This window comes from Mus caroli, chromosome 4 (assembly GCF_900094665.2).
Source record: "Mus caroli chromosome 4, CAROLI_EIJ_v1.1, whole genome shotgun sequence".
NCBI classification, from domain to species: domain Eukaryota; kingdom Metazoa; phylum Chordata; class Mammalia; order Rodentia; family Muridae; genus Mus; species Mus caroli.
Window position 1 is genome coordinate 146,106,112 of NC_034573.1, and position 24,838 is coordinate 146,130,949.

The 24,838-nt window shown below is 49.9% G+C and overlaps 3 protein-coding genes across 8 annotated transcripts in view; 1 reads left to right on the forward strand and 2 right to left on the reverse strand.

Annotated features, from left to right (window-relative positions):
- The window catches only part of Plekhn1 (pleckstrin homology domain containing N1), an 8,724-nt gene extending 2,613 nt beyond the window's left edge, over positions 1-6,111 (reverse strand). For 2 of the 3 annotated variants that reach the window (XM_029476326.1, XM_021161128.2), the window contains exons 1-11: positions 5,259-6,111; positions 5,070-5,169; positions 2,331-2,477; positions 2,153-2,233; positions 2,000-2,072; positions 1,722-1,846; positions 1,529-1,642; positions 1,342-1,422; positions 645-720; positions 354-502; positions 66-206 (exon numbers count right to left, since the gene is read on the reverse strand). In XM_029476326.1, the coding sequence (XP_029332186.1) occupies positions 66-206; positions 354-502; positions 645-720; positions 1,342-1,422; positions 1,529-1,642; positions 1,722-1,846; positions 2,000-2,072; positions 2,153-2,233; positions 2,331-2,477; positions 5,070-5,169; positions 5,259-5,341 (1,170 nt within the window). In that variant the 5' untranslated portion in view covers positions 5,342-6,111. Of the gene's footprint in view, positions 1-65; positions 207-353; positions 503-644; positions 721-1,341; positions 1,423-1,528; positions 1,643-1,721; positions 1,847-1,999; positions 2,478-5,069; positions 5,170-5,258 lie in introns of those variants that run through there. The other variant, XM_029476325.1, reaches the window with a different exon arrangement.
- A 667-nt stretch (positions 6,112-6,778) lies between these two features.
- Positions 6,779-11,704, reverse strand: Klhl17 (kelch like family member 17). Of its 4 annotated transcripts, none has more exons than XM_021159639.2 (12): positions 11,508-11,704; positions 10,691-10,950; positions 10,481-10,602; positions 10,115-10,336; positions 9,518-9,634; positions 9,074-9,287; positions 8,688-8,832; positions 8,433-8,600; positions 7,971-8,059; positions 7,782-7,855; positions 7,385-7,566; positions 6,779-7,142 (listed from the first exon to the last, which is right to left on the reverse strand). In XM_021159639.2, exons 1-12 carry the CDS (start codon positions 11,606-11,608, stop codon positions 6,914-6,916), a joined length of 1,923 nt encoding a protein of 640 aa, XP_021015298.1. In that variant the 5' UTR covers positions 11,609-11,704; the 3' UTR covers positions 6,779-6,913. The 4 variants fall into 4 exon arrangements, with proteins under 4 accessions (XP_021015298.1, XP_021015297.1, XP_029332184.1 ...); XM_021159638.2 differs by having other exon boundaries at positions 7,782-7,885; XM_029476324.1 differs by having other exon boundaries at positions 8,430-8,600.
- Positions 11,705-12,923: 1,219 nt separating this feature from the next.
- Noc2l (NOC2 like nucleolar associated transcriptional repressor) lies at positions 12,924-24,765 on the forward strand. Its single transcript, XM_021160482.2, has 19 exons — positions 12,924-12,967; positions 13,083-13,241; positions 14,091-14,265; positions 14,348-14,476; positions 16,298-16,418; positions 16,538-16,628; positions 17,628-17,706; positions 17,808-17,918; positions 18,125-18,238; positions 18,847-19,035; positions 19,197-19,336; positions 20,081-20,192; positions 21,033-21,146; positions 21,562-21,663; positions 22,703-22,846; positions 22,966-23,079; positions 23,367-23,502; positions 24,013-24,102; positions 24,355-24,765. Exons 1-19 carry the CDS (start codon positions 12,942-12,944, stop codon positions 24,453-24,455), a joined length of 2,247 nt encoding a protein of 748 aa, XP_021016141.1. The 5' UTR covers positions 12,924-12,941; the 3' UTR covers positions 24,456-24,765.
- The last annotated feature ends 73 nt before the right edge of the window (positions 24,766-24,838 follow it).

Below are 24,838 nucleotides of genomic sequence, written 5' to 3' on the forward strand. Positions count from 1 at the left end.
TTTTTTTTTTTTTTTTTTTTTTTTTTTTTTAATTCCACTCCCATGTCATTCCTTTAGGTACTTACAGGTACAGGATGGATAGGGAAGCCTATAGTGGTTGGCACTGAGGACTCAGGGAGGGATTGGCTGGTGGGGAACACTGGACACTCTAATTTCCAGCTGGTCCGTCCATTGGAAGAGAGTGAACCTCGGCCTCTACCTACAACCTAAGTAGCAGAAGTAAGGTGAGTGGCTGGATCTGTCTCCTTATCTATAAGGAGACAGGAGTTAGGTCCTGCTTGGACCTAACTTTCTGCTCCCTAGTTTGTACCACTACCACAACCCGAGTTACAGGGATCTCACTGACTCCTCACCTGTGTGGGTCTCTGTAATCCTGGGAAACTCTCTGGGCCAGGCGGTAGGTGGGCCCCATCCCTGTGAGAGACAGTCCTGAGGCACAGCAGCCATTGACTATAATCCTCATAACTGGCACATACCACACGGATGGTGTTGATGAGGTGGCCTAGCACACAGATATGTGAACTAAGGTCTGACAGGACAAGTACATTTCTCATCCCACAGAGCAAAGAGATGAAGCATCCACCAAACTCAAACCCCTCCCAGAAGTCCGGTCAAGCAGTGGATAGTTCTAGGTAGGACCCTACCTTCGATGAGAAAGGAGCGAATCTCCTTTTCCTTCTCTTCTAAGTTGATATGGATGGCACTTAGTGGAAGCTCCCCCTGTAGAAAAAGGACTAGGTATTTATCTGGGTCATCTCAGCCTCTTCCTGGCCCTATTCTTCCATCCTGCTCTCTAGAGCTGGGCTGGAAACTCAGGCCACTTAGCCCTAAGGATGACACTCTGAGAAAGGCCGGGCAGCTTTGTTCTGGAACATCTCCACTCTACCTCCTGTTGGATCTTCACCAACTAATGTCAGTTGTAGGCAGATGCTAATAGGGACCATCCCCTGTGAGGGAGGCCCCCTTGTTTTGTTTTTCAGTGACTGTGAGTGCACACCAGTGTCATGCTTTAGTCTTAGACACATGCACACACACCACCCCCTCTCCATGATTCAAGGAAGCTGCTCAGAGGGGGAACATGCACCAGAGATCCTAAGAAGTAGATTGTTCCATTCCACCCACTCCAGGATTAAGAATGTCCCTGCAGGATGAGATGGGATTTAGAGGGTGGAGACTCCTGCTCTGTTCCAGAACAGAGACCAGACTGACCAGGGCAGTGGGGCCAGATAGGTGGAGCCCTGTGCTCTGTCCCAACAGGCCCTGAAATACAGGTTTCTGAGTCTCCGCCCCCCACCCCAGAAAGGGCACCTTTCTGGACAGGTCTATGTGGAGAGGGCCAACCTTAAAGCTAAGGCCTTCTGGTTCCTCAGAGAAGATGGCCAGGGATGCTGGATATAGTACCAGAAGCCGGTTCCACTGTTCCTGTAAGGGGTCAAAGGGTAGAGTGCGGTTGGGCACCTGGAGTCCAGCCTAACTTGTTCCTGTATCCTTCCCCATCTCATTACACCTCAGGTCTTTCCCCACCCACCTGGGAGGGCAGATGCTGCAGCTTGACCCTTGAGGCACAGATTGCACTGCTCATGGAATCACACCCATATGCTCGCTGTAGCTGGGTCCAGGGGGCTTTATCTCCCAGAGAACCCTGAGGAGGAGGAAAGAATAGGTCAAAGGCAGGCAGAGAGTCTGGATGAGGGGAGGACTCACAGGCTCCTGCTACTGACCTGTGGGGGTGCTGAGTGACATCGTTGTAGACCCAAGAGAGCCATTTGCTTTTCCAGGTGGTAGAGCCAGTGGCTGAGCTCGGCCTCACTGTGGCAGAGAACAAGGAGTGGGGCAGGCAGTGGGCCTAGGGGCAGAAGAGTCAAGTGGGCTAGGGGCCAAGCTCAGAACTCACAGAAGCCCACAGGAAAGTCTCCTCTCCAAGGGCTGTAAGTGGACCTCCAATGCCAGGTCTAGAGGTCCTGGTCCAGTTGTGGCCAGGCCAGCTCTCTCCACACACCTGTAATCTGGAAGGCATGTTCTCTGGACCCATCAATCGGGCAGATGTTCAATTCCGTCAGTGGTAGCAGTCCCTGCCACAGGATAGTATAGGAGGGGCTGCAGGGACTCCTAGGGAACATAGTCCCTCCCTCCCTCTGTCTGTACCACTCACCTGGAATGTAAGTCCTTCAGAACCATGGGCCTGGAAGTACAGGTGGGAAGGGAACAGTTCTAGATAGCAGTCACTGATGTCCTAGGGGAGAGCAGAGCCACTAGTCTCAGAGGATGGGAGACAGCCCTGGGCATGGATGTTGGTTCCCATGTATTTCCCAACTTGGTGTGGCTCCTACCTGGCTGTGCTGGAATCGCAGCTGAACCTTGGAATAGTGAACAACCTTGCCTAGGTTCCTCACAGGTGTCCTCCGCCACCCTTTTTTGAATACACTCAGGAATGGCTGTTCCAGGTTTTCTGGATGATGTTCTGGGCCCGGGATGTCCTGAGGGAGTAGGGCTCAAGAGAGGGACCAGATGGGGCCAGATCCCCAGGCGATATACACACAGCTTCTGTATATAGTTCTGATCTGTCCATGCATGGCCACAGAATACATTCATCAAGAACACACACATACATGTACACCACACACACCTAAGCCTCGTCACATAAAAAATGGAATATGTGTATAACCACACATATACATATAATGTTCCCTACAGTCACAGCTATGCGCTCTATGGTATAGACTTAAGTTGGTATACACTGAGTTCAGTCCTTATCTTCAATACTGCCTATTCTGTGCAACTTCACTTTGTTCATTCAACACCCTCAGACTTGCCCAAAAATTCAGAAGTTATATTATAGAAGAATGAGATAATACTCAAAGCCTTCTCAGGTTTTCAGTAGCAGCTGAAAGTTTCTTTTTTAAATCTAGTTCTATGAAAAAGAAGAAAAATCCAATATTTATTGTAATATTTACTAATTTCTTTAGTGTAAATATTGCCAACATTGCCCAAATTGAGTTCAGTAACTCATGATGTATGAACTTGGAACTGGAAAGAGGTACTAGTCAGCTTTTGTGAGTCTATGCTGGCTATCCCAGCTCACCACATACTACTTATCTTACAGTGGAAGGTAGAGCATTGGCAATGGCCTGAGGTGTTCTCTATGACTAAACTTGGGGCCCAGTCCTCTCCTTCCTTTTTCCATTATGTAAGACACATAATGTCTCACCTTTGCGTGTGTAAGTCTCTGCTCAGCCCTAACTTCCCATTTTACCCCTTTGTGGGCTCTCTGTTCAGTTTTATCTTCTTTCTGAATGTCCTAAAATTCAGCTTTTGCTTTTCACTTAGTACTGGTTTAGACTGGCTTCTCTTGTTTTGTCTTGACTATCTTTGACAGTAATGGAAGAAGGTGACCACAGAAGTCTTATTCTGTTTTGCTCCTTGCTGACTCCACATAGCCTAGAACATGACCTGGGATGTTCTCGGAGGCAGGGAAAGAGGTAGGTCCAACATCTACACAACTTTTAGACAGTCTTTGAAGAATCCTCTATATCATTTTAGAGATCAGAAATGGAGTAAGTTGTGAGCCACAAGCTTGGGACAGGTGCTATGTTGCCTTTGGAAGCTGTCAAGGACTACCTGCATGGGCTACTATACACAGATCAAGTTGAGCTACCTCTAGTACAGGCCCTAGGAATGTGAACAGACAAAAACAGCTCATATCCTCACTGACTCTGGGTGGGGCCTCCTGTACTTACACCCAGTGTTGAAATGTATGCTGGATGGCACTGAAAAATAGGCCATGAATAGGAAAGGCTATGAAGCTGGTCCTGGTGCTCAGACAGCTGAGGGCTCAGCTTAAGATTGTGGCAGGGCTAGTTCTTGTTTAGATGCAAAATCTATCTAGAGTTCATAGTCCATGTACGGTGCTCAGGACTGGTTCTCTGCCTGGCTAGGGTCCCTTTTCCTGATCCCACTTCCTGAGGGTCACACTTTCCCGTTATTGTGATCTGACTAGGGACCTACTACTCTGACTAGGGCCTGTGTCAACTACTCTGGAACTTTGGGACTCCTTCCTAGAATTGTTTCCTGGGCTTGACTAGAGGGAGTCAGGGTCTGAGATGTGTCCATAGGGAGGGGATGCCACCCTTGGTCACGCCAGGCCCCATTTCCCTCTTTATTTCTTTGAGGCAGTAAGGTTTCTAAAGGTGACACCTGTCTGTAGAAATCCCTGGGGCCCCAGAGACCAGGAGAGGCTGGTTTCCCAGTTTTCCTAGTTTCCTAGGATCCTGTGAGAAAGGTATACTTTGGGAGTTTGCATCAGCTGCAGCACCCAAGAATCCAGGAGCCTTGCCCCAACCCTGGTAGAGGCTGCACATATATAACAGATCCCAGCCCATTGGGGTGGGTGTGGTTCTCCACGAACAGCAGAGTAGGAGGTGTTCCTGTCAGACCTGCAGTCCTGGCTCCTCTCAAGTATTGCCATAGAGTTGGGAAAAGGGGAGGGGAAAGATATGTTTTTCCTCAGCGAGTCATTAAACCCACAGAATGTTTAGCCTTCTGATCTCAGGAGGGTTAGCTGGCTTCTTGCTGTATGGGGATGGGTGCCTGCCTAGATGGCAACACGGTAGCTGTGGGCTCCACATAAAGGAAACTAGTGGACTAGTAACACTGGGGGACTGAGGCCTACACTATGCTATTTACCAGAAGCTCCCACACAGGTGTTCGGCCCAACAAGACCCAAGTTGGGGCAGTGGAGGTTGAGGGTGGGGCCACTGTCTCTTTGGATATACAACAGACTGGGCTGGCTCTGCCTGCTCACCACTCACTCAGTGCTAGTCTTGGTTTCACTCTCAGCCTAGACTTTTGAGTGAGCTCCCCAGGGAGGAGCAGTGCCAACTTCCTCATCTTGCTTTGGATTTGAATCCCTCCAAGCAGACCAGGGATCACCCCAAGTTGCTGGAAGATGTGATTGCCCACATTATCACTCACACTGTGGCACACACAATCATACAGGGGAAGCACAAAGTTGTACTCAGACTCCAGGCCCCGTGCCATACCACTCCAGCCAGACACGCCCCTCCGCTCACCGTCCCAGGGATGTAGTGGAAGATCTTGTTAGCCGCGGTGTCCCCATCAGGCCTAGCCTCGGTGCCAAACAAGCCAGCCAGCTTCCTGGCGTTGTCTTCTCTGGGAACAAGGGAAACCGAAGGCTCAAGGCCTGGTCCAGGCAGCAGGTCCAGGGAGACCCTGTTCCCTTGTGGCCAGGCACCCCTCACCTGTTTCCCTTGAGCGAGGGCTTTCTGGAAAAGGAGGCCCGTAGCCTCCTGGGGGCCTGAGGGACGCAGTGGCTGTTCCCCATGGATGGCAGCTGTTAGCTTGTGCTGGGCAGGTCGACAGGTCTGGGTTCTTGGTTCCTTCTGTTAACGCCTCCCGCTGGTGGGCGTAGCCACAGGACGCCCTGCCCCTACCCTGGGGAGGCTCCTCTCTGGGCTCGGATTGGCCCCTTTTGAGGGAAACCTTCCAGTGAGGGCCCAGGTTTTCTAGGCCCAAGGCAATCAGCCTTGGGGTAGGATAGATATTTCCTGATTGGACCAGGAACCCTCATCTCAGCACTCTGCATAGACCTGGCCAGAAAGGCCTGGTCTCTATATACCCTGTACACGTGTATTCAGAGTGGAGGTGCCTAGATGTTGAAGTTCTATGGAGGCAGGGATTCTCCCTCCCAGTTGCCCCTCCCCTGCCAGGGTGCACACATCCTGTTTCCACATGAATCCCAGCTGTCTGAGTCACTGGTGACTGTAGGGGGTGTGTTGCTCACTCTCAGCTGCTCAAGAGGTGCAACTTCATATAAAGGGAGACCTGAACCCTCCCCCAGCTTCTCTTCATTCTGAGCTAACCCTTACCCAGAATGAAGTCAGGGTTCCCAAAGCTTAATCAAATGCAAGAAAGAGGCCGCATGCCTCTCAGGTTCCTAAGGTTATCTTCCTCATTTGCCCCATACTCCCAGATCACAGGAGCCTCAAGACTAGGATGACAGCCAGTCTCTGCTGGTCAACAGATATACTAGTCTCTGTTCCATTTGGATGCAGAAGTGCCATTTTGCAGCCCCAGTCATTAATGTAGCATTTGAGTCTGGCTGCACACTTGCCTGTAGACCTTCACTTTGTTGTCCAGAGAGGAGCCAAAGATGTGCTGTAGACCCACAGCAGAAGGTACAAAGGGGGCCAAAGATGGACATTCAGCCTCAGGCCCATGGAGCCCAAGAAACATGTTTATTGTTCAAGTTGGCTCATATTGCTGTGTAGGATCTAAGTGCATGTTGTGTGCCCAGCTCCATAGAAGACCCAGAAAAGACATCACACTGTATACACAAGACATAGGAAATAAGTCTGCTTTGTGTCCTTCAGGGACAGTGCCTGGCAGAGACAGATAAGTGCTGTGTGCAAAGCGCTGGCTAGGGGTCTGCATCTTCTTAGAAAGCCCTTGCCTCTGCTCCTGTTGCGACAAATTGCTCTGCCCCTTACTGTTTGCAAGGCCCAGCTATGTTGCTCATCCTCTTTCAGTGAGTGTCTACCCCCAGCATTCTCTGTTGTTCCACAAAGGGAGATAGGCAAGAGAACACTCCGAAGGGATCCTTGGTCCCCTAAATGCAGGAGAGCTGACAATTGATAGTAAATGTGTGAACCGGTAGCTGCAGCACTTCTCATCCATCAGTAAATATTGAATCAATAAATAAGTGAGTAAACAAACAGCACACAAATAAATGAACAAGGACAAATGAACACCAAGACCAAGACAGAAGAACAGGAAATCTCTGGTGGGGTATGTGATCTGCCCTAACACTTGGTAGAGGAGACAGAGGTGGTAGGGCCACCCCGTAGGGTTTAAGGCATGTGGGAGGCTTCAGGGCCTCTGTGCAGTCTGACATGTGTCAGAGGCTGGTAGAGGACACAGACAGCGTGGGTGAGGAAGGTGGTGGGAAGTTGAGCAGCTCCAGCACTGCCACACCCACACTGCTGCGTCTTGTGAACATGCAGGATGCTGCCACCCACTTGTTGGTTCTCGGGTTGTACTTCTCTATGGAGTTGAGGCTGGAGCTGCCATCATTGCCCCCCACAGCGTAGAGCCAGCCGTCCATGGCCACCAGGTCATGTGTGCTCCTGGGGAGTTGGATAGGCAAGAGTAAGCCCAAGGGGCAAGCCAAGAGACAGGCCAAATGAGTGGGGCACAGAGGGAGCAACCATAGGGACAGGGCAATGAAAGGAGCCCCATATGCCCGGGAGGAACCCAAGGACCTGCTGTACTGTTGAGGTGCTGTGTGCATAACCCCTGAAGCTACACTCCTGGAATAAACCAGATGTAGTGGCAGAACCACTCACCACCCACCCCTGGCCTTATACACCTGCGGATATTCATGGGTGCCACACTCTCCCAGGCACCAGCCTTGGTGCTATATCTCTCCACTGAGTTGAGGCAGCTTGTGCCATCATTGCCCCCTGCGACATACAGGGCACCCTCCAGTACTGCTACTCCTGCTGAGCTGCGCCGGCTCAGCATGGAAGCTACAGGTGTCCATGAATTCACCTGTAGAGACAAGAGGACAGGCTGGAGGCAGACCCACCAAGGGCACCCCAACCCTGACACCATATAGACTCTACTCTTGGTTGGGTATCTGAGGGTCAGGGGTGGGATATAGAAAGCAGACCCCTTGGATGTCACAGATGGCCAGAATCTGGGATTATGCCCCACTCCCCCCAGCACTTTAGAGGAGGACATTGTGATAGGGGTGCGCTATGCACCTGGGGCTCATACTTCTCCACGGTGGCCAGGTGTGATGAGCTGTCATAACCACCCACGGCGTACAGGTTCCCATCTGTGGGAAGGCAATATACCCACGAAGCTCCTGCAGGGTGTAGGAGTTTTGGGGGTGGGTGGGAAGGGGATATGCAGGAAAGCAGGTACCACGGGAAGCAGGTCCTGTCACCCACCAAGTGTGGCCACACGCACATATCGCCTCCGGGTGCTCATGGCAGCAATGGATGTCCATGTTCCTGTCAGTGGGTCATATCGTTCAGCACTGTGGACACCAGAATAATGCTGATGTTCAGTTACAACAGTCAAGTGATCCTTGCCCAGGCTTTGTCCCCTCATTCCCCCTAAAGCTATGGCTGAAATCCTGGGCATCACAGACTCTATGAACAGAGAGCAAGGTGTGCTGGGCGGGTACAGGCTACTGGCTGCTTGGACTGGAGGGAGGGCCCCTCCAGGGGGAGAATGGTGCCAAGGTCCTGCTGATGCTGTGCCCTGAGGTAAGGAAGCCTTAAGGACTCAGTAGCCTGGATTAGGCCCTCATTCTCTTAGCCAGATGTGACTTCATAGTCAAGTCAGCCTCATCTGCTGCTGCTGAGCCAACCCTGCAAAGCCACTGGGGCCCTAACCCAAACTACTACCTGTTGAGGCAGGAAGCCCCATCGTAGCCACCAGCTGCATACAGGAGCCCATGCAGGGCAGCTACACCTAGGCAGCTTCGCCTTGTGCCCATGGAGACCTCGGGCTGCCATGTGTTTGTCACAGGGTCATAGGACTCCACCGTAGCCAGGTCTGAGGTTCCATCGTAGCTAGGAGAAGAGTCCGCTACTGATCAAGGATGGCCTGGCAGGCATATGACAAACCTTTCAGCCTACATGGCCAGCTTCTATGCTTACCCGCCTACAGCATACAGTCGGTTCCCGACAGCAGCGACTCCTACACGAGCCCGACGTGTAGACATGGAGGCCACCACATGCCAACGGTCAGTCCGAGTGTCATACGCTTCACAGTCTCCATGGATCGCAAACAGGCTCCCACCACCTGGAGATGGGTAACTATAAATAAAGGGGCTCAAGGCTGGGCAGAGGACTCTAGTGTGACCCAAGTACAAAGACATGAAGGCTCCAGGGGTGGGAAGAGATAGAGACTGGGTCACACTAGTGGGCCCCATCCTATAGGGTCTTTGAGACACACAGGTCATAAGTATAATGGGTTGGGTTTATAGTCTGAGTTGGGGTAGATGGCCTAGGGCAAAATGGGAAGGAGAAGGGGTTTAGCATACCAACAGCAAAGAGCACAGGGCCAGCACCCTCACATCGACGGGGTCTTGTGCGGCTAGTACCCAGAACACCTCTCTGCTCAGGCAGCAGGTGGAACTTAAGGGCCTCAATAAGCAGATCCTTGCAGTCAGGGTGATGCCTCACAAGGCTTTCAGCATCCACGTGGCCCAATAGGAAGTCTCGGCTCAGCAGAGGCAGCCGTACACACTTCATCAGCTAGGGCAGGAAGTGCCATGTAAGGCAAAACCCTAGGGCATACTTGGCCCAGAGCTAAGACCCACTCAGGTGCCTATAGCACTTGTAAGATTGGTTCTTGAGACAGGTGGCTGAACCACTCCAAAGGAGTCCCTGGATGGAAGATGCTAAAGACTTGAAGAAGTAAGCTTACACCTTAGCCACCTGCATTCCCTTCCAGACAGCATGGGAGCTCCAGGACTTGGCCTCACCCTTGGTACATGCTGCCTCCGAGTGTCTACATCATGTTTGACCCAGCTCAGGACTGCACGGTACACATCTTCCTCTGAGGGCACGTTCAGGCTATCACTAGAGACCAATTCCAGCACCTGGGGGTGAGAGGTCCTCAGACCTGACATCTGGGTAGGGGAGGGCCCAGAAAACCCTGAACGTGTCTGAGAGTATCAGACAGAGGGCATGTGCATGTACATGCACAAACACACACACACTTAATGTTCTTAGAGTGAAGAACCAGGCAGAGTCAAGATTCACAGATTTTGTTCCCAGTAGATGGGTAGAGGGGTGAGGGGTGTCCAAGGTCCTAAGTAGTCTCAGGTACATAGAATCAGAGACTGGGAAATAATGGTCCTAGAATGCGGTAAAGACAGGCATCTAAAACAAATGATTGGGTGAAATGAGAAGATGGAAACAGGGTTGGGAGGAGATGGCCAGGGAATGAATCATAGGGTGAAACTTGCACCAGAAACTTGAAATGAGGATTGCAGAACACTGGCTGCTAGGGTCTGGGCTTGGGCAATACATGGTGGGGGCTGGGCCCAAACTGGCATGTTACCTGCTTCAGTGGTTACCTGCTTCAGTGGCAACAGCATGAACTCCTCAGTCTTGGCCACATCCACGAAGTGCTGCAGCACGTACCTGTGTGCTGCCTTGAGCAGGTCACTGCATGAGTGTGTGTCTGCAAATCCTCGAATGCCCAGGCAGTTGGAAGGGTCGAGCTGGCTCAGGAGGAACTTGCAGCAGGCATCTCGAACACCATTCAACTGTAGAAGGCTGGCAGCTGGGAGCAGAGTCTGGGGCATGAAGATGAGTGAGGCAGGAGGGGTCCAGAAGAGCACAGAGTAACTGGATATTGGGGAGAGGCATGGGGAGGCCAGGGCACACAGATCTGGGCTGGATATCTCAGGGGACATGGGTATAGGAATGGCATGTCTCACCTGAACGTTGCCCTCGCCCACCACAATCTCAGCTGTGTATGCAAACTGCACCAGCTGGTCTAAGGCTTGCGGGTCAATGTCATGCAGTGTCACATGTGTCTGGCGGCTCTCACTCATCTCATCTGTGAAAACAGTGGATTAGGCAGCCTACCCGGGGAGATCTGCAGAGATTCCACTAGGGCTGCCCAGACTGTTGTATGTGGTACTTGCTTGTGAACATGGCGTGGAAGTAGGGGCTACAGGAGGCCAACACCACCTTATGAGCACGGATCTCCTTGGCGGCCACATGCAGGACGATGTCACACAGGAGGCCACGCTGCCGCATGCGGCTCATAGCCACAAAAGCATCATGGTAGTGCCGCTTTGAGTTGTGTGCCACACTGTGACCCTCTCTGCTCAACAGCTGCATCGCACCTTCCATCGGGGCTGCAGGCCGGGCCTGCCTGGGCCGAGCTCGCTCTGCCTCAGGGCTGCAGGCCACAGGACTAGGTCAATGTTTATACACTGTAGAGAGCCACTCACCCACCTTTGAGAACTCCCAGCACAGCCAAGGCAGCTGCAGTAGTTCAGTCATCAGGGACCAAAGCCCATCAAGGACCAGCCTGTCACTCACTGCCACTTTCCAGGGCTCTAGATCTCTCTCCTGTCAAGGAACCTCGCTGGAGCCAGAGCAGATTCTTTCATAAATTTAAGCCTGCTCTCAACTGGCACCTGTCCCTCTTCCTCTGCTGACTACCTCTCCTAGGGCTCCAAGCTCCTCATCTAGTGCCCAAGCATTTCCCAGGGAGCCGTGCCCTCAACACTCATTGTGAGCACTGTAGGCGCTGGAGAGAAGTTGGCAAACGTTGTCCCTCTGAAGTGAATCCCAAGATCCCACTCACCATGTTGACCTCACCCGGCCCTGGGAGCAGCCCTTCTGCCCCATTCTGCAGATCTGTTTAATAGTGGCTGTATAACCAAAGGGCTGAGACCCTGCACCACCTCTTGCAGGGCGCCATCCCTCCCTCCATCCCTCCAATCTACTCACGCCGGCGGCTGGGGCGGCGGTGGCGCCTCAGGCCCGGGCCCTGGGCTACTGTGCTCAGGACTCTGCGTCCTGCCCGCAGGCCGCTCGCCACGGGGCTGCATAACTTCAGCCGCCAAACCCGCGACAGACACCGCAACGCTGTTTGACTGATTCGGACCGTAGGAAGACTGCCTGGCCGCTATGTCCACTCCGGCGCTCGCCAGTCTCCGCAGACCCTGTTTCTCGGCGCCGCCCGCCCTGCTTCACACAAGGTTGCAGGACCTGCTGCCACCCGCAACCGGATCAGCGATGCGCTGACAATTTCCCTCCGTTTGGGAGTTCCACTCCCATCCCTGCTCTCTTCCAAGGAGCACCTACCTTCGTTTGGCGCCTAGGTTAGCTTCAAGTTCCAGTGCCCCAGTACTCACCTGCTAGATCTTGCTGTGACTGACAAAACTCCATAGCACTAGGGTAGAGCTGGACACTAGCCCTCCAGTCTTATCCTCAGGCCTCCTTTTCACAAGCGTGTGGAAAAGCTCAGCGCTCCTATACATACATATTTGAGCATTAGGCGGATGGGGGCTGCTAGCGTCTGAGAGGTGCAATTATCTATTGACATGGATACAGCATTCTTGTCACACCCAGGCTCGCCAAGGAATTGGGTGTCCTTTGACTTAAAAAAAATTTTTTTTTCATTTTATGTGTATGGGTGTTTTGCCTATTTGTGTATTATATAAATTACGTGTGTGGAGTGCCTACAGAAACCAGAAGAGAGCATCAGATCTCCTGGGACTCAAGTTACCAACATTTGTGAAGCACTTCGTAGACACTGGGAATTGGACCCCAGTCCTCTGGAAGAGCAGCTAGTGCTTTTAAGTCCGAACCATCTCTATCCAGCCCTTGGTTGGTCGGTTGGTCTGCCTGCCTACAGTTTATCATCTATCAATCTATCTATCTCTTTATCTGGTTTTTCGAGACAGAGTCTCTGGGTAGTCGTGGCCGTCCTGGAATTTGCTCTGTATAGACTGGTCTCATAGACAGCACTCAGAGCTAACCCTGATTCGCTTGTCTCTGAGTGCGGAGATAAAAGGCGTGTGGTCGGGCCAGCCCTTTACTTTAAAAAAAAAAAAAAAGATTTTTTTTTCCCTTTGGGCGTGGTGGGCAGGGCTGTTCAGATTTTCAGCCTTGTTTCCCGGGTGGGAACGGTTGTTACTGTTTTATGCAGGGTTTTGAGCTGTGAGAGCCGGTCGGCCTGCATTGGTGAATTTGTGCCGAACTAGCACACCTGCTGCGCCAAGAGGAAGAAGGTACCCTCCCGCCTGGGGACCGCGGGCGCTACCGCTCGAGAACCCTAAAGCCACCAGTAGGGGTAGGACGGGCGGGGCTTGCAAAAGGAAGTCTGATGGCACAAGGCATTCTGGGCCCGGAAGTGCGGCGCACGCTGCTTTGAGCATCATGGCTGTGTCTCGAGCTCCCCGGAGGTGAGTTGAATAACTGGGCGTCCAGACCCCCGGCAGGCGCTTACTCCCAGGGTTCTCTACGTTTCTAAGTGTGGCTGGCGAGCTGGCAGAGGTCTTGACGTGATATAACTTGCAGGCGACTGGAGGAGTTAACTGTTGACGAGTTCTTGGCTTCCGGCTTTGAGTCCGAATCTGAGTCGGAGCTGGGGGACACCAAGGAGGCTGCGGCGAAGGAGAAAAAAGGGCGAGGAGCCTTCTCTAACGGGGAGCAGCGGGGCACGCGCACCTCACCCAGGTGAGAGCCCACCCCTTCCTCCACCTCACCCCGGGCCCCGCCGCACGGCGACCCAGTAATTCTTTGGTTCCACGCTGCTACACAGATCGGTAAATTAGCAGACTTTGTGCCGATGTGCGTTGGGAGATAGTGTAGAAGACTTTTTAAACAAAAAGAAAAAAAAAAAGCACTTGGTCCTGGATAAATCAGTGGGTGTGTTGGAGGAAAAGTAACTATGGGTAGAAGGAGAAAACGGAGAGTAGGGTTTGTTTGCCAGTGTAGATAAGGTCTCTGGGTGGGAATGCTGAGATGGGTGCGGGGCTTGATACTAAATGATGATAACTTGAGCACAGTTTGATCGAGAACTGCAAAGAAAAAGCAGGCAGCCTTTGAGGCATTGGAGTAGAGCAAGTCAGAGTGACAATGAAGGGGCCTGGTTCTATAAAGTCTTTTGGTAAAACGGGAAGCTGTCTGAGGCTTAAGCAGTGAATTGACGTTAAGTAACATACAAAAGGAATCTCTAGGGTTGTTGTGATTAGAAGAGTTGGAAATGGAGAGTTTTGAGGGGAAGTGCACACATGGTTTGGAGGTGTTATTGTAGGAGAGCTAATGACAGTTTATTTTACAACGATGAAGTGAGCATGGTGGGTGCACAGCTGGTCTGGGAGTGCCCTCATCTGATGCTGAATTTGAAATGGTTGTGTTGAAACATTGTCAAAGGTGCTGTATGTGTGATTATGGGAGAGAGACAAGCCTGATGGTCATTGATCCTACAGTGAAGGAAATATACTAATATGGCCTCATTGAGGCAACAACCAGATTGGCTGTGTAGGGTCAAAAAACTCCTTTCCCTGACACCCATTTTCTCAGCCTGCATAAGGGGCGTGCTTCTGAGCACAAAGACCAGCTCTCTCGGCTAAAGGACAGAGACCCTGAGTTCTACAAGTTCCTACAGGAGAATGACCAGAGCCTACTGGACTTCAGTGACTCAGACAGCTCTGTGGAAGAAGAAGAGCAATTCCATTCTCTGCCAGACATGCTGGAGGTGAAACCTGGCCGACCTGGGCATTGGGGCACCTGTGATTTCTATACACTGTCCCAGCTTTGTCCTTTTGTATCTGGTACAGGAAGCAAGTGAAACAGAGGAAGATGGAGGAGAGGACAATGACACATTGCCCAGAGGACTGCAGAGGAAGAAGAATGAGCCTGTACCTGTGACCCTTGCCATGGTGGAAAGATGGAAGCAGGGCTCCATGGTAAGAAGCAGTATAAGTTGGGTGGCTGGATCTCCACAGGCAGGAGACTCTGACCTTGCCTCATTTGAGGGTTAGGATTAGGAGTATCTGAGACAGTAGGTGAAAAGACTATGTTTCTGGGAAGCACACAATGAAGGTCTTTCCAAGTGCCAGGGTCCTCCAGCTACGTCTCCTTATTTGTAGTGTATAGTCCTGCCTACTTCCTTCTCACACTCTCTATCAGGGTTCTGACCATTGTGGGGTGGTTGTAGAGTTTGTTTCATTTCTGTTAACAGGATACCACAGACTGGGTAATTTGTTTTTTGTTGTTGTCTTGTTTGCCTGCATATATGTTGGTGTACCTTATGTAAGTTCATAGTTAACCAATAGTTGTGAGCCACCATGTGGGTGCTGGGAATCAAACCTGGATCATCTGGAAGAACAGTCAGTACTCTTAACTACCAAACCATCTTTCCAGCCCCAGACTAGGTAATTTGTAAAGAAATTTAACTGGCTCACATTGCTGGAGGTAGGCAGGTCAAAAAGTATGGTGATGTCTTTGTTAAAGGCCTTGTGTTGTGATCCTTATTCAGTTATATCTTTTGAATTGTTAGAAATCAAGCCCAGGACTTGTACATTTTAGGTAATCACACTATCCTGAGCCCTGTCTCTTTTGTTTTGTTTTGGTTTGGTTTGGTTTGGTTTTTGAGACAGGGTTTCTCTTTATAGCCCTGGCTGTCATGGAATTCACTCTGTAGACCAGGCTGGCCTTGAACTCAGAAATCTGCCTGCCTCTGGCTCCCAAGTGCTGGGATTAAAGGTGTGCGTCACCAATGCCTGGCTGTTGTTTTATTTTCGATTTTGTTCTTTGAGACAGGATCTCATTAGTTGTGAGTGTCTTGGAGCTTAATATGTAGAACTGTTTCTGTTTTCTAAGTGCTGTGATTAAAATATACCCCAAATGTGTTTTCAGTGTCTGACTTATAAGTCTGCTAATGCCACCATGGAGCCCTGAACCTCATCATTTCATGTTTTTTTGTTGTTGTTGATGTTGTTTGTTTGTTTTTTAGACAGGGTTTCTCTGTGTAGCCCTGGCTGTCCTGGAACTTACTCTATAGACCAGGCTGGCCTGGAACTCAGAAATACGCCTGCCTCTGCCTCCCAAGTACCGGGATTAAAGGCGTGTGCCACCACTGCCGGGATGTTTCATGTGATCTTCATTACTTTCCAAAGGCTTTATTTCCAAATACCACCAAATAAACTTGGATATTAAATTTCTACTACATAAGCATTTGGACCATAGTCAGGCTTAGCATTATTTGTTCACTGGGGAGTGGGAAATGAAGTCAGTGTCCTTTGAATAATTTCACACTTAACTTAGGTTTTGGGATTTTTTTTTTTTTTTTACAGCTGGAGATCACTATGTAAATCACCCTGGTGGCTAACTTTGAACTCTTTGTAGAGTAGTTTGGCCTCAAAACTTACTGTAGTCTCCTTGCCTTTGCTTTCCCAGTGCTGGCGTAGCCATCAGCTACCATGCTTGGCTTTCACATTGGTTTCTTTAGGGAAGGGAGTGAAAAGGGAGATTCCCATATACTTTCTGCAGCAAGTTTGTAATGCAGTATTCTCTCCCATTTCTTCTGGGATTCTTGAGACAGGCTCTGCCTATCCAGTGTGCTCAATACCTATTTTGTTGTTGGTTCATGTTCCAGTGATCTTAGCCCCACAGTTGCTCTGGGCCTGAGATTGTGGGTTAGGAGCACCTTTTCAACTTGGAGCAGGTTCCTAGAGCCAGGTACTGTGAACTACTCTTTTAGTGATCTTGATCTCTTGCCCCTTCAGCACCACCTTACTCCCAGGCTGTTCCATGAAGTTGTACAGGCGTTCCGAGCAGCTGTAGCCACCACCCAAGGAGAGCAGGAAGCTGCTGAGACTTGCAGGTTCCAGGTCGCAGATAGTGCTGGTGAGCTGGGGACAGGGGACCTGTGCCAGGCTTCAGTGTGACACCTATGTTCCCTATATAGGTGAATGAATGACACCTGTGTTCCCTATATAGGTGAATGACACTTTGGTTCCTTGCAGTGTTCAATGCTCTGGTTACTTTCTGCATTCGAGACCTCTGTGGTTGCCTTCAGAAGCTACTGTTTGGAAAGACACCAAAGGATAGCAATAGGTAAGGGATGGTCAGGGGTTTTGTCATTAAGGTAGAGGAGGTCACAAAGTCTTAAGGAAGCACAGAAAACAGCTAATAAATACAGATGAGTCATGGTGGGGCTGGGAGTAGACATAGCCATGTGTCTTGAGGTAGCAAATGCAGAAGAGCAAACCCTAACCCTAACATGAAGGAGAAGATGGTGGCAGTTGGTTGATGCATTGACAGGATGAGTACATCTAGAGGCAGCAGAGAGTGAGGAGAGCAAGAAAACCCAACAGGTGGAGAGGGCAGAGAATAAGCCAGATGATATGACAGAAGCCTAAGTCAATGGCTAATACACCCAGAATCTGGGGAGTAGTTGTCATGAAGGGACAAGTGAGATTTTAGAAACAGGGTTGCCCTCTGAATTGGATACGATGCTTGAGGTGTCACACAGATGAGATAGTGTTGGTTTAGGTATCTGGAAGGTTAGACAGTGGGGTATCTTTAATGGGCTCTGGTTTTTGTTCTTGGTACAGTTCAGTAGATCTTGGTAAACACCTACTATGTTGCCAGGTGTTCAGCTGTTTGGCAGTTAAGGGTCTGGAGTTTAGGTAAATTTAGGTAAAATTGAGTATATAAGTGCATTTTTTATGGTATGTGGCATGTACAAGTCTACACAGCTTGTAACAACAATGGTAACTGGTTAGGCCCCCATAGGTCTTGAATGCTGGTTGCGAGTTTGGATGGAGCTACAGAGACTCAGAAGAGAAATCAATCTGAAAGTTCTAGGGAAGATACTTTGCGATTTTAGAGTTCAGTTGTTCTGAATTCTGGCCAAGTTGGTGGCCTGTGCAAGGGGCATGTGTTGCTTTCCTGCAGGTGTCAGTCTGGGCTATGCTCAAGAAGGTCCTGGTAACATCTGCCAGCTGTAAGGAGCCCCTTGGCGTTTGTGTGTATGGGATTGGGTTATATGACCTTGTGCTTGTGCAGGCTTGTGTCTGAATTTCAGGAATGGGGTGGGTGTATTCCCTGCAGGCTGCTGCTACCATCTAGTAGCCCACTGTGGGGGAAGCTCCGTGTGGATGTCAAGTCATACTTGAGTGCAGTTGTGCAGGTACTGTTCTGGTGGGTAAAGAGTCCCAGGAGACCTGGCCATGTCTGATAGTCTGGTGCTCTCTTACACCCAGATTTCAATGACTTTCTCTCCTTCTTTAGCTGGTAGCCTGTCTAGCAGAAGCCACGGTGTCTGCAGCTGTCCTGCAGCATATCATCAGCTTGGTTCCCTACTACCTGACTTTCCCTAAGCAGTGCAGAATGTTGCTCAAGGTATGTTAGCTTGTCCTTGTCCTACTCCTGGCTAGAATATAGGCAGCATTTGTGCCTATACTTGTTCTGCTCCTACCGTGTCCTCTACCCACCAGTCCTTTCAAGACAGCATTGCTTAGTAATGCGAGAATAGGTTCCACTGAGGCATGCGTGCTAGCCATGGAGGGTTCTAGGCCAGGAAAGGCAGTGATGTATCTTTTTTTCAGAGGATGGTAGTTCTGTGGAGCACGGGTGAAGAATCTCTGCGGGTCCTGGCCTTCCTGGTACTCATCAGAGTCTGCCGGCACAAGAAGGAATCCTTCCTTGGTCCCATTCTGAAGGTAGTGTGAGTCTTCTATTTGTTCATTAAGGTCTGTGTTGGGAATTGTGTGTGGTTGATGGTCCTTACTGGGACTTGACACCAAACTCTGATCATAATTTTCTTACCAAAAAATTGGGTGATGATGGGAACAGGAATCCATGGTCTTGTGGGTATTGGTGGTGATGGTGGGAGGGGCTCTTTCCCTTTGGTATGAGAATGTTATACCTAGAAAATAGGAACATGTTTGAGGCCACCACCAAGATCAGATCCTGCTGTCTAGCTCCAGGCCTGGAGTGGCATCACCTGGACTCCTACTGTACAGACCTAGCTCGAAGTAGAGCATCTCCTCTACTTCCTTCCTAGGCCTTCAGTCCGGTCCTTGCCTAGTCCTCATCTTACCCTTCTCTTGTACACCTTCCTCTCTTCTGCATATCTTAGATTATTTGTGGTGGGTACAAGTGTGTAGGCTGAGAAAAATCAGAGTTCTTGAGTGCTGGGAACCATTCAAGAATTGAGTCTGCAGCTGTTTAGGACAGCAGTTCTAATGGAAAACCCTAGGTGTGGGCAGGTGGCTTGGAACTGAACAGTGGTTGCTCAGGTGGCTCTTAACTTTGGTTTGTCTGTCAGCAAATGTACATCATGTATGTGAGAAACTGCAAGTTCACCTCTCCCAGTACCCTCCCCCTCATAAGCTTCATGCAACGGACACTGACTGAAATGCTTGCCTTGGACCCCAGCGTCTCCTATCAGCATGCCTTCCTCTACATCCGACAGCTTGCCGTCCACCTGCGTAATGCTATGACCACAGGCAAGAAGGTATGAGGTCAGACCCTTCGAAGCCAGTAGCCCCACCCAGGGCCTTAGGGCATGCTAGAAGCCACTTTTTAATGGGGGAGACTGCTCAGTGCTCTGAGGGAGGCTTTGGGTGATTCTGGCAGGAAAGAATGGGCCTAAGATGTGGACTTCACTCTCACCAGGAGACATACCAGTCTGTGTACAACTGGCAGTATGTGCACTGCCTCTACCTATGGTGTCGAGTCCTGAGTACCCTTGGTTCCAGTGAGATCCTGCAGCCCCTACTCTACCCTCTCTCACAGATCATCATTGGCTGTATCAAGTGAGTTCAGGGACAGGGCTAGATTATCCTAGGGGTTGGAGGCAGCAAGTTCCTCTTGGTATAGGGCAGAAGTTTCTGATTTGCTAGCTTCTGTGAACTACATTATACAAAGAATTTTCTCGGGTGGCCACACCTTAAATATAGCTTTTGTGTCTATAGTCTCTGAGGAAGGGCCTGAGAAGATGAACTGGATGTAGATTTCAGGCAGCTGGGCTTTGCAGTCAGCCTCTACTTAGGTAAATAGGTTAGGTGTCCACAGTGTCCACAGTGTAACACCTATATGGACCCTGCTTGGGCCCTTGTGCTATTGGAGGGCATTCAGATCTAGTTCTAAGTGCTTTTGATAGTCTAGGAGGGGGCTTCTGTGTCCTCTTGAGCTTTCTCCTGACACTGAAGACTGAGCTAGGAAGGGGAAGAGGCAGGCGGTACAAGAAAACAAAGTAGCAAGTGGAGAGGAAAGGAGGCAGGAGTGAATGAAACTAAGTTAAAGTTGGATGAGTGTCTTTCAGTCTTGCAGCTGAGCAGTGGAGTAGTACCCAAGGCCAAGCATTTTGGTTGTCCCTGTTGATTTTGCTGACTGGTTAAATTACTATTCCACATGGGTGCTATGAGTACCCATCCTGTAGGAGTGACCAGGATCTCCTGTAGTTGGAGCTTGTGAACGGGGAGGAGTCAGAGGCAGTGGACAGTTAACTGATGTTTGGGCCTGGCTACCTGACTGGGCTCTGCTCCTCTTTTCTCCAGGTTGTTGCCCACTGCTCGATTTTATCCATTGCGCATGCATTGTGTACGTGCCCTGACACTGCTGTCCCAGACCATCAGCACCTTCATACCTGTTCTGCCCTTCATTCTTGAGGTGGGCACCACTTGTGTTGGACTTAGAAATGTCTTTAGGAAACCACACCTCCATCTCTGTGTCTGCCAGTGCTAACTTCTAACAATGACCCCGTGGCCCCCTCCCTTTGCAGTCCTTACAGATCTGCATTGAGTCTCTCCAAGTCTCACAGTTACTATGACACCTTTCTTGTTTTCCTTATTCTACCTCTACCTTGATTCACTGTACCTGCCCTTGGAATCTTCATATCAGGTCCAGATTCCTTGAGAAAGTGAACTACAAGGGTAGAATCCAAGCCCCTGCTAACAGAATGTCACTGCCCTTTCTTTAATTTATGGGGAGGATAAAGGATATTGATACCAGTTCTATATATTAGTTAGCATCCTTTGCTCAGAGAAAGGACATTTCCTACCTCCAATTTATTAATCATTGTAGCTGGTTCAGCTTCTAGCAATATGTTACATAAGTTCTCTTGTCAGGGCTTTCCTATAGAACCTTCCCTCTCTATGCTTCTGCATGTACCTTGTGCCTCCTTGGTTTACCTGTTCTGTGTGGGGGTAGTCTCCTAGTAGTTGGGGAGGCATCCTTGGACCAAGAGGTTAGGCTAGGCTCCTATTTCCCTCTTAGGAAGGCCAAAGTGTATATATAGCCTGCAAAGTTTGTGGGGTATGGAAAACACAGTCTCTCCCTTCTCTTTCTTTGTTGGTGGTTTTATCCATAGTGCCTGGGATACATGAGGCCCAGATTCGTATTTAAAGGTGGTTAAGTGTATGCAGGAGTCCTTATGGTCAAGGGGCTCAGGGCTCTGGAAGGCCTGGTCTTGGGGGATCTCTTTGGCTTGGGCTTACACTCTGTGGGTAGATTTTCCAGCAGGTGGACTTCAATAGGCGGCCAGGTCGCATGAGTTCCAAGCCCATCAACTTCTCTGTGATCTTGAAGCTGTCCAGCACCAACCTGCAGGAGAAGGCATACCGGGTGAGGCTGAACTCAAGGCCTGGGAAAGGCCTGGGGCTATGTTTTAGTTGGTTTACAAGGACTTAATAAGGCTGTTGATATACAAGGGAGGGATTCCCATTGTGGAGCATTTGTGGTTTCTTTTGAGACCAGATCTCTCTATTATATAGATCTTGCTGTCCTGGAACTTGCTATATTGATCAGGCTAGCCTTGAACTCACAGAGTTCCACTTTTCAAATGCTAAGATTGAGGTTTTTGTAGTCATGGAGCAATGACTCCTTAATCTCAGTTCCCGTGAAGCTGGGTGTGGCTCGGGGGAGTCTGTGAGTACTGTTTTATAGCCCTGGTCTTGGAGATTGAGCAGAGTTGGGGTGAAATGTAAGAAAATGGGCTATTGGGCTTCATCATCTGATGAGGTTGGGCCTGCCCCCTCAGGATGGCCTGCTGGAACAGCTGTATGACCTTATTCTGGAATACCTGCACAGCCAGGCCCATAGCATCGCTTTCCCAGAGTTGGTGCTGCCTACTGTTCTACAGGTATGTACTCATCATCTGACTTCCCTTCCCTGGCCAGACCTTGGCATCCTCCTTGTGGCTATCTTGGACAATCTTTTGGTAGGTTTATCTTCCCCTTATGTTCTAGTCCTAGACCAGTAACAACACCGTGTTTATCCAGTTACCTGGCTGCCAGATCCATTGGTGCCAGTGCAGGGGGAGAGAGATCATTTGCCTTGATAGCTTAAGGAACTTTTCTCTAGGGACTGTGGAATTAACTTGTAAAGGATTATCAGCCTCTGCTGAAGATGGTCTGGGGCTGGGTAACTTAATCAGGATCTCAGGAATTTGCAGATCCTTCCCCAGTCTGGCTGGAGCCTACCATAAACTATGGAAGTCTAAAGCCTGGGTTGGTCTGGTGTCCATTTTGTTTTTCCATGTGGTCATGGTCTCTCTGTGCCCTTTCTGAGAGTCTGTTTGCTCTCAGTTCAGCTATTTTCCATCTTAGGCCCTTCTCATAGGAGGGGGCTAGTGCTGTCTCTTTTCTGGTACTGGTAGGGGATTATTAGATCCATTACTCACAGACTTGTTGGGGTGGGGGTGTTGCTCATAACTGAGCTATACCTGGGTCAGGCTCCTATAGGCACAGGTATATGTGTGACGTTACATGTCTAGCTGTGCACATGGCTGTGTCACGGTTGGTTGCATGATGTGGCATTGGCTTCCCCCTGTGTCCTCTTGGCTGATGATGTCAGGTAGTCAGGATACCTTTAGTTTTAGGCTCAGCATTTTAAGTGTATGTATGTGTGTATCTATAGTAGAAGTTAGCAGATGTGTTTCAGTTAAAATAAAAGTAGCAAAAAAAAAACTTTAAGGTTTATGTCTTACGGCTCTTCATCTGCTTACCTCTCGGGCTGCTGCGGTAGCACTCAGGCAAGCACGGTCTTATGCCTGTGAGACCTAATTAAGAGATTGATAGCAGGTCCTTGTGATTGTCACATGGCTTTCCACTGCTTGGACCCCCTCTCGGGTGAGGAATGGAACTGTCACTGGAGCTGTACTGAGTCTTTTCTTTCTGCAGCTGAAATCTTTTCTCCGGGAGTGCAAAGTGGCTAACTACTGCCGGCAGGTGCGCCAGCTGCTGGAGAAAGTGCAAGAGAATGCAGAACATATCCAAAGTCTTCGACAGAGAGTGACCTTCAGCGTCTCTGACCAGATGGCAGTGGTGGGTTGGGACTTAGCATCTGCACTGGAATGGTGCTGCCTGAGGTCACCAGTTAGGGTGTGGTAGATGTTTAAGGGTTTTCCAGGATGATCATGGTCCTGAATTTACCCAATCCTTAGGATGCATGGGAGAAGCAGGTTCGTGAAGAGGGGACCCCTCTCACCAGATACTACAGCCACTGGAAGAAGCTGAGGGACCGTGAGATCCAGCTGGAGATCAGTGGCAAAGAGCGGGTATGGCTTGGGTCTGTGAAGATGGCCTAGTAGAAAGTAGCCAAGCAGGTTATTTGTGAAGGGGTCAGGGCTGAGGGAGTGAAGTTGGAAAAGGAAACAAAAGCAGGAGGGAAGAAAGAAAGGTGAGTTTGAGTGAAGCCTGTAAATTTCTGTTTACCTGCTGGGCAGCTGGTCCCATGTATTGCTATAGATGGTACCTGAGGTGCAGCTGGGCTAAGCTAAGTTCTACCCAGTTCTCTTGGCCTTTCCCTACCCTCATTTGTTGTTCTGTTTTTTGGTCCTTGAAGCTAGAAGACCTGAACTTCCCAGAGATCAAAAGGCGGAAAGTGGAAGACAGGAAGGATGAAGACAGGAAAGAATTAAAAGACCTGTTTGAGTTGGACAGTTCTGAGGGAGAGGACAGCACAGACTTCTTTGAGAGAGGTGAGGCCTGAGGTGGGAGTGGTTGAGAGCTGTGTGTGTCTGGGGCATTCATGTCTGGCTAGTGGGCAGATCTGTTTTGTTGTTTTTAATTTTTATGTCTGTGTTTTGGCTACATGTATGTCTGTATCACAGATCCCCTGAGACTAGAGTTAGAGACAGTTGTGAGCCTCAGTGTGGGCACTGGGAGTCAAACCCATGTCCATGAACCACCGAGCCATCTCTCTAGCCTCTAGATCTGTTTCTTATACTACTCATTGGCCCCTTATGTTTGGGCTGGGGACTCAGTATTGGTAATTGTCACCATGCTGGGGCCTCCATATAGGTGGCAGAAAGGGCTAGTGACCCTCTTGCTACTGCTGAGACCTGGGGCCCTGTTGCATGTCCAGAGGGCTACTGGGCTAGCCAACCCTCCTGTGTAGCTACTCATTGCCTTATTATTGCACCTGAGGGGTGTGTGTGTGTGTGTGTGTGTGTGTGTGTGTGTGTGTGATGACCGTTCTTCATTTGCAGGAGTACCTAGGCTCCCGGAAGCTCACCAAGGAATGAAAGAAGAAGATCAGGAAGAAGAAGATAAAGAAGAAGGTGACAGCAATTCAGAGGGTAAGTGGTTTCTATTATGAAATAGACTGGCCCTGGAGTCTGTCTGGAGGCAAGACCATGGGAAGACAGAGCTCTAAGCCAGGCTTCTGCCCCTCCCTGGGGTACCAGGCCAGCTGCTCTGTACTCTTTAGCAACCAGCTATAGCATGCTGATAAATTTAATTAATGCTGCAATTAATTAGTGATGAGTAACTTCTAAAACTGGTTTTTTCATGATATAGCAGAATTTATGTAGCCTCTTCTTTCTCTGTAGATGGAGACACAGACACAGGGGTGGATCTGAGTGAACTGTGGCAGCTGGCTCAGGGACCACAGGATGAGCTGGAGGATCTTCAGCTCTCAGAAGAGGACTGAGGGCCTCCTGCTGGCTCCTGGAGGCCTTGACAACAACTGTGCAGCGAGAGGACAGTAGACTGTAAACAGGGTTTTATTGTTACAGCACAGCAGAACAAGTGTACTAAGAGCCATTTTGACCCTGAAAGGGAACTGTTTCTGCAGAACCTTCTGCTGCCAGAAGCAGAAGGCTGACCCTGACCTGCAGAGTTGTCCCAGTTCAGAGTGGGAAGGGTGGCTCCATGGCCTCTCCACTTTGTCTTTGGTTTGTCTGCAGACCACTGCAGTTACCTCTAGAAGGTAAATCCATTACTTTTTTTTGGTTTTTTGAGACAGGGTTTCTCTGTAGTCCTGGTTGTCCTGGAACTCACTCTGTAGACCCGCCTGCCTCTGCCTTCCAAGTG

Coding starts and splice junctions, on each gene's coding strand:
- Klhl17 (XM_029476323.1), bottom strand. CDS start 11,608: ATGCAGCCCCGTGGCGAGCGGCCTGCGGGCAGGACGCAGAGTCCTGAG. Junction 10,951..11,507: donor CCGCCGCCCCAGCCGCCGGC/GTGAGTAGATTG, acceptor TGTGGCCTGCAG/CCCTGAGGCAGAGCGAGCTC. Junction 8,601..8,687: donor CGACTGTATGCTGTAGGCGG/GTAAGCATAGAA, acceptor CTCTTCTCCTAG/CTACGATGGAACCTCAGACC.
- Noc2l (XM_021160482.2), top strand. CDS start 12,942: ATGGCTGTGTCTCGAGCTCCCCGGAG. Junction 14,266..14,347: donor CTCTGCCAGACATGCTGGAG/GTGAAACCTGGC, acceptor TATCTGGTACAG/GAAGCAAGTGAAACAGAGGA. Junction 24,103..24,354: donor AGGTGACAGCAATTCAGAGG/GTAAGTGGTTTC, acceptor CTTTCTCTGTAG/ATGGAGACACAGACACAGGG.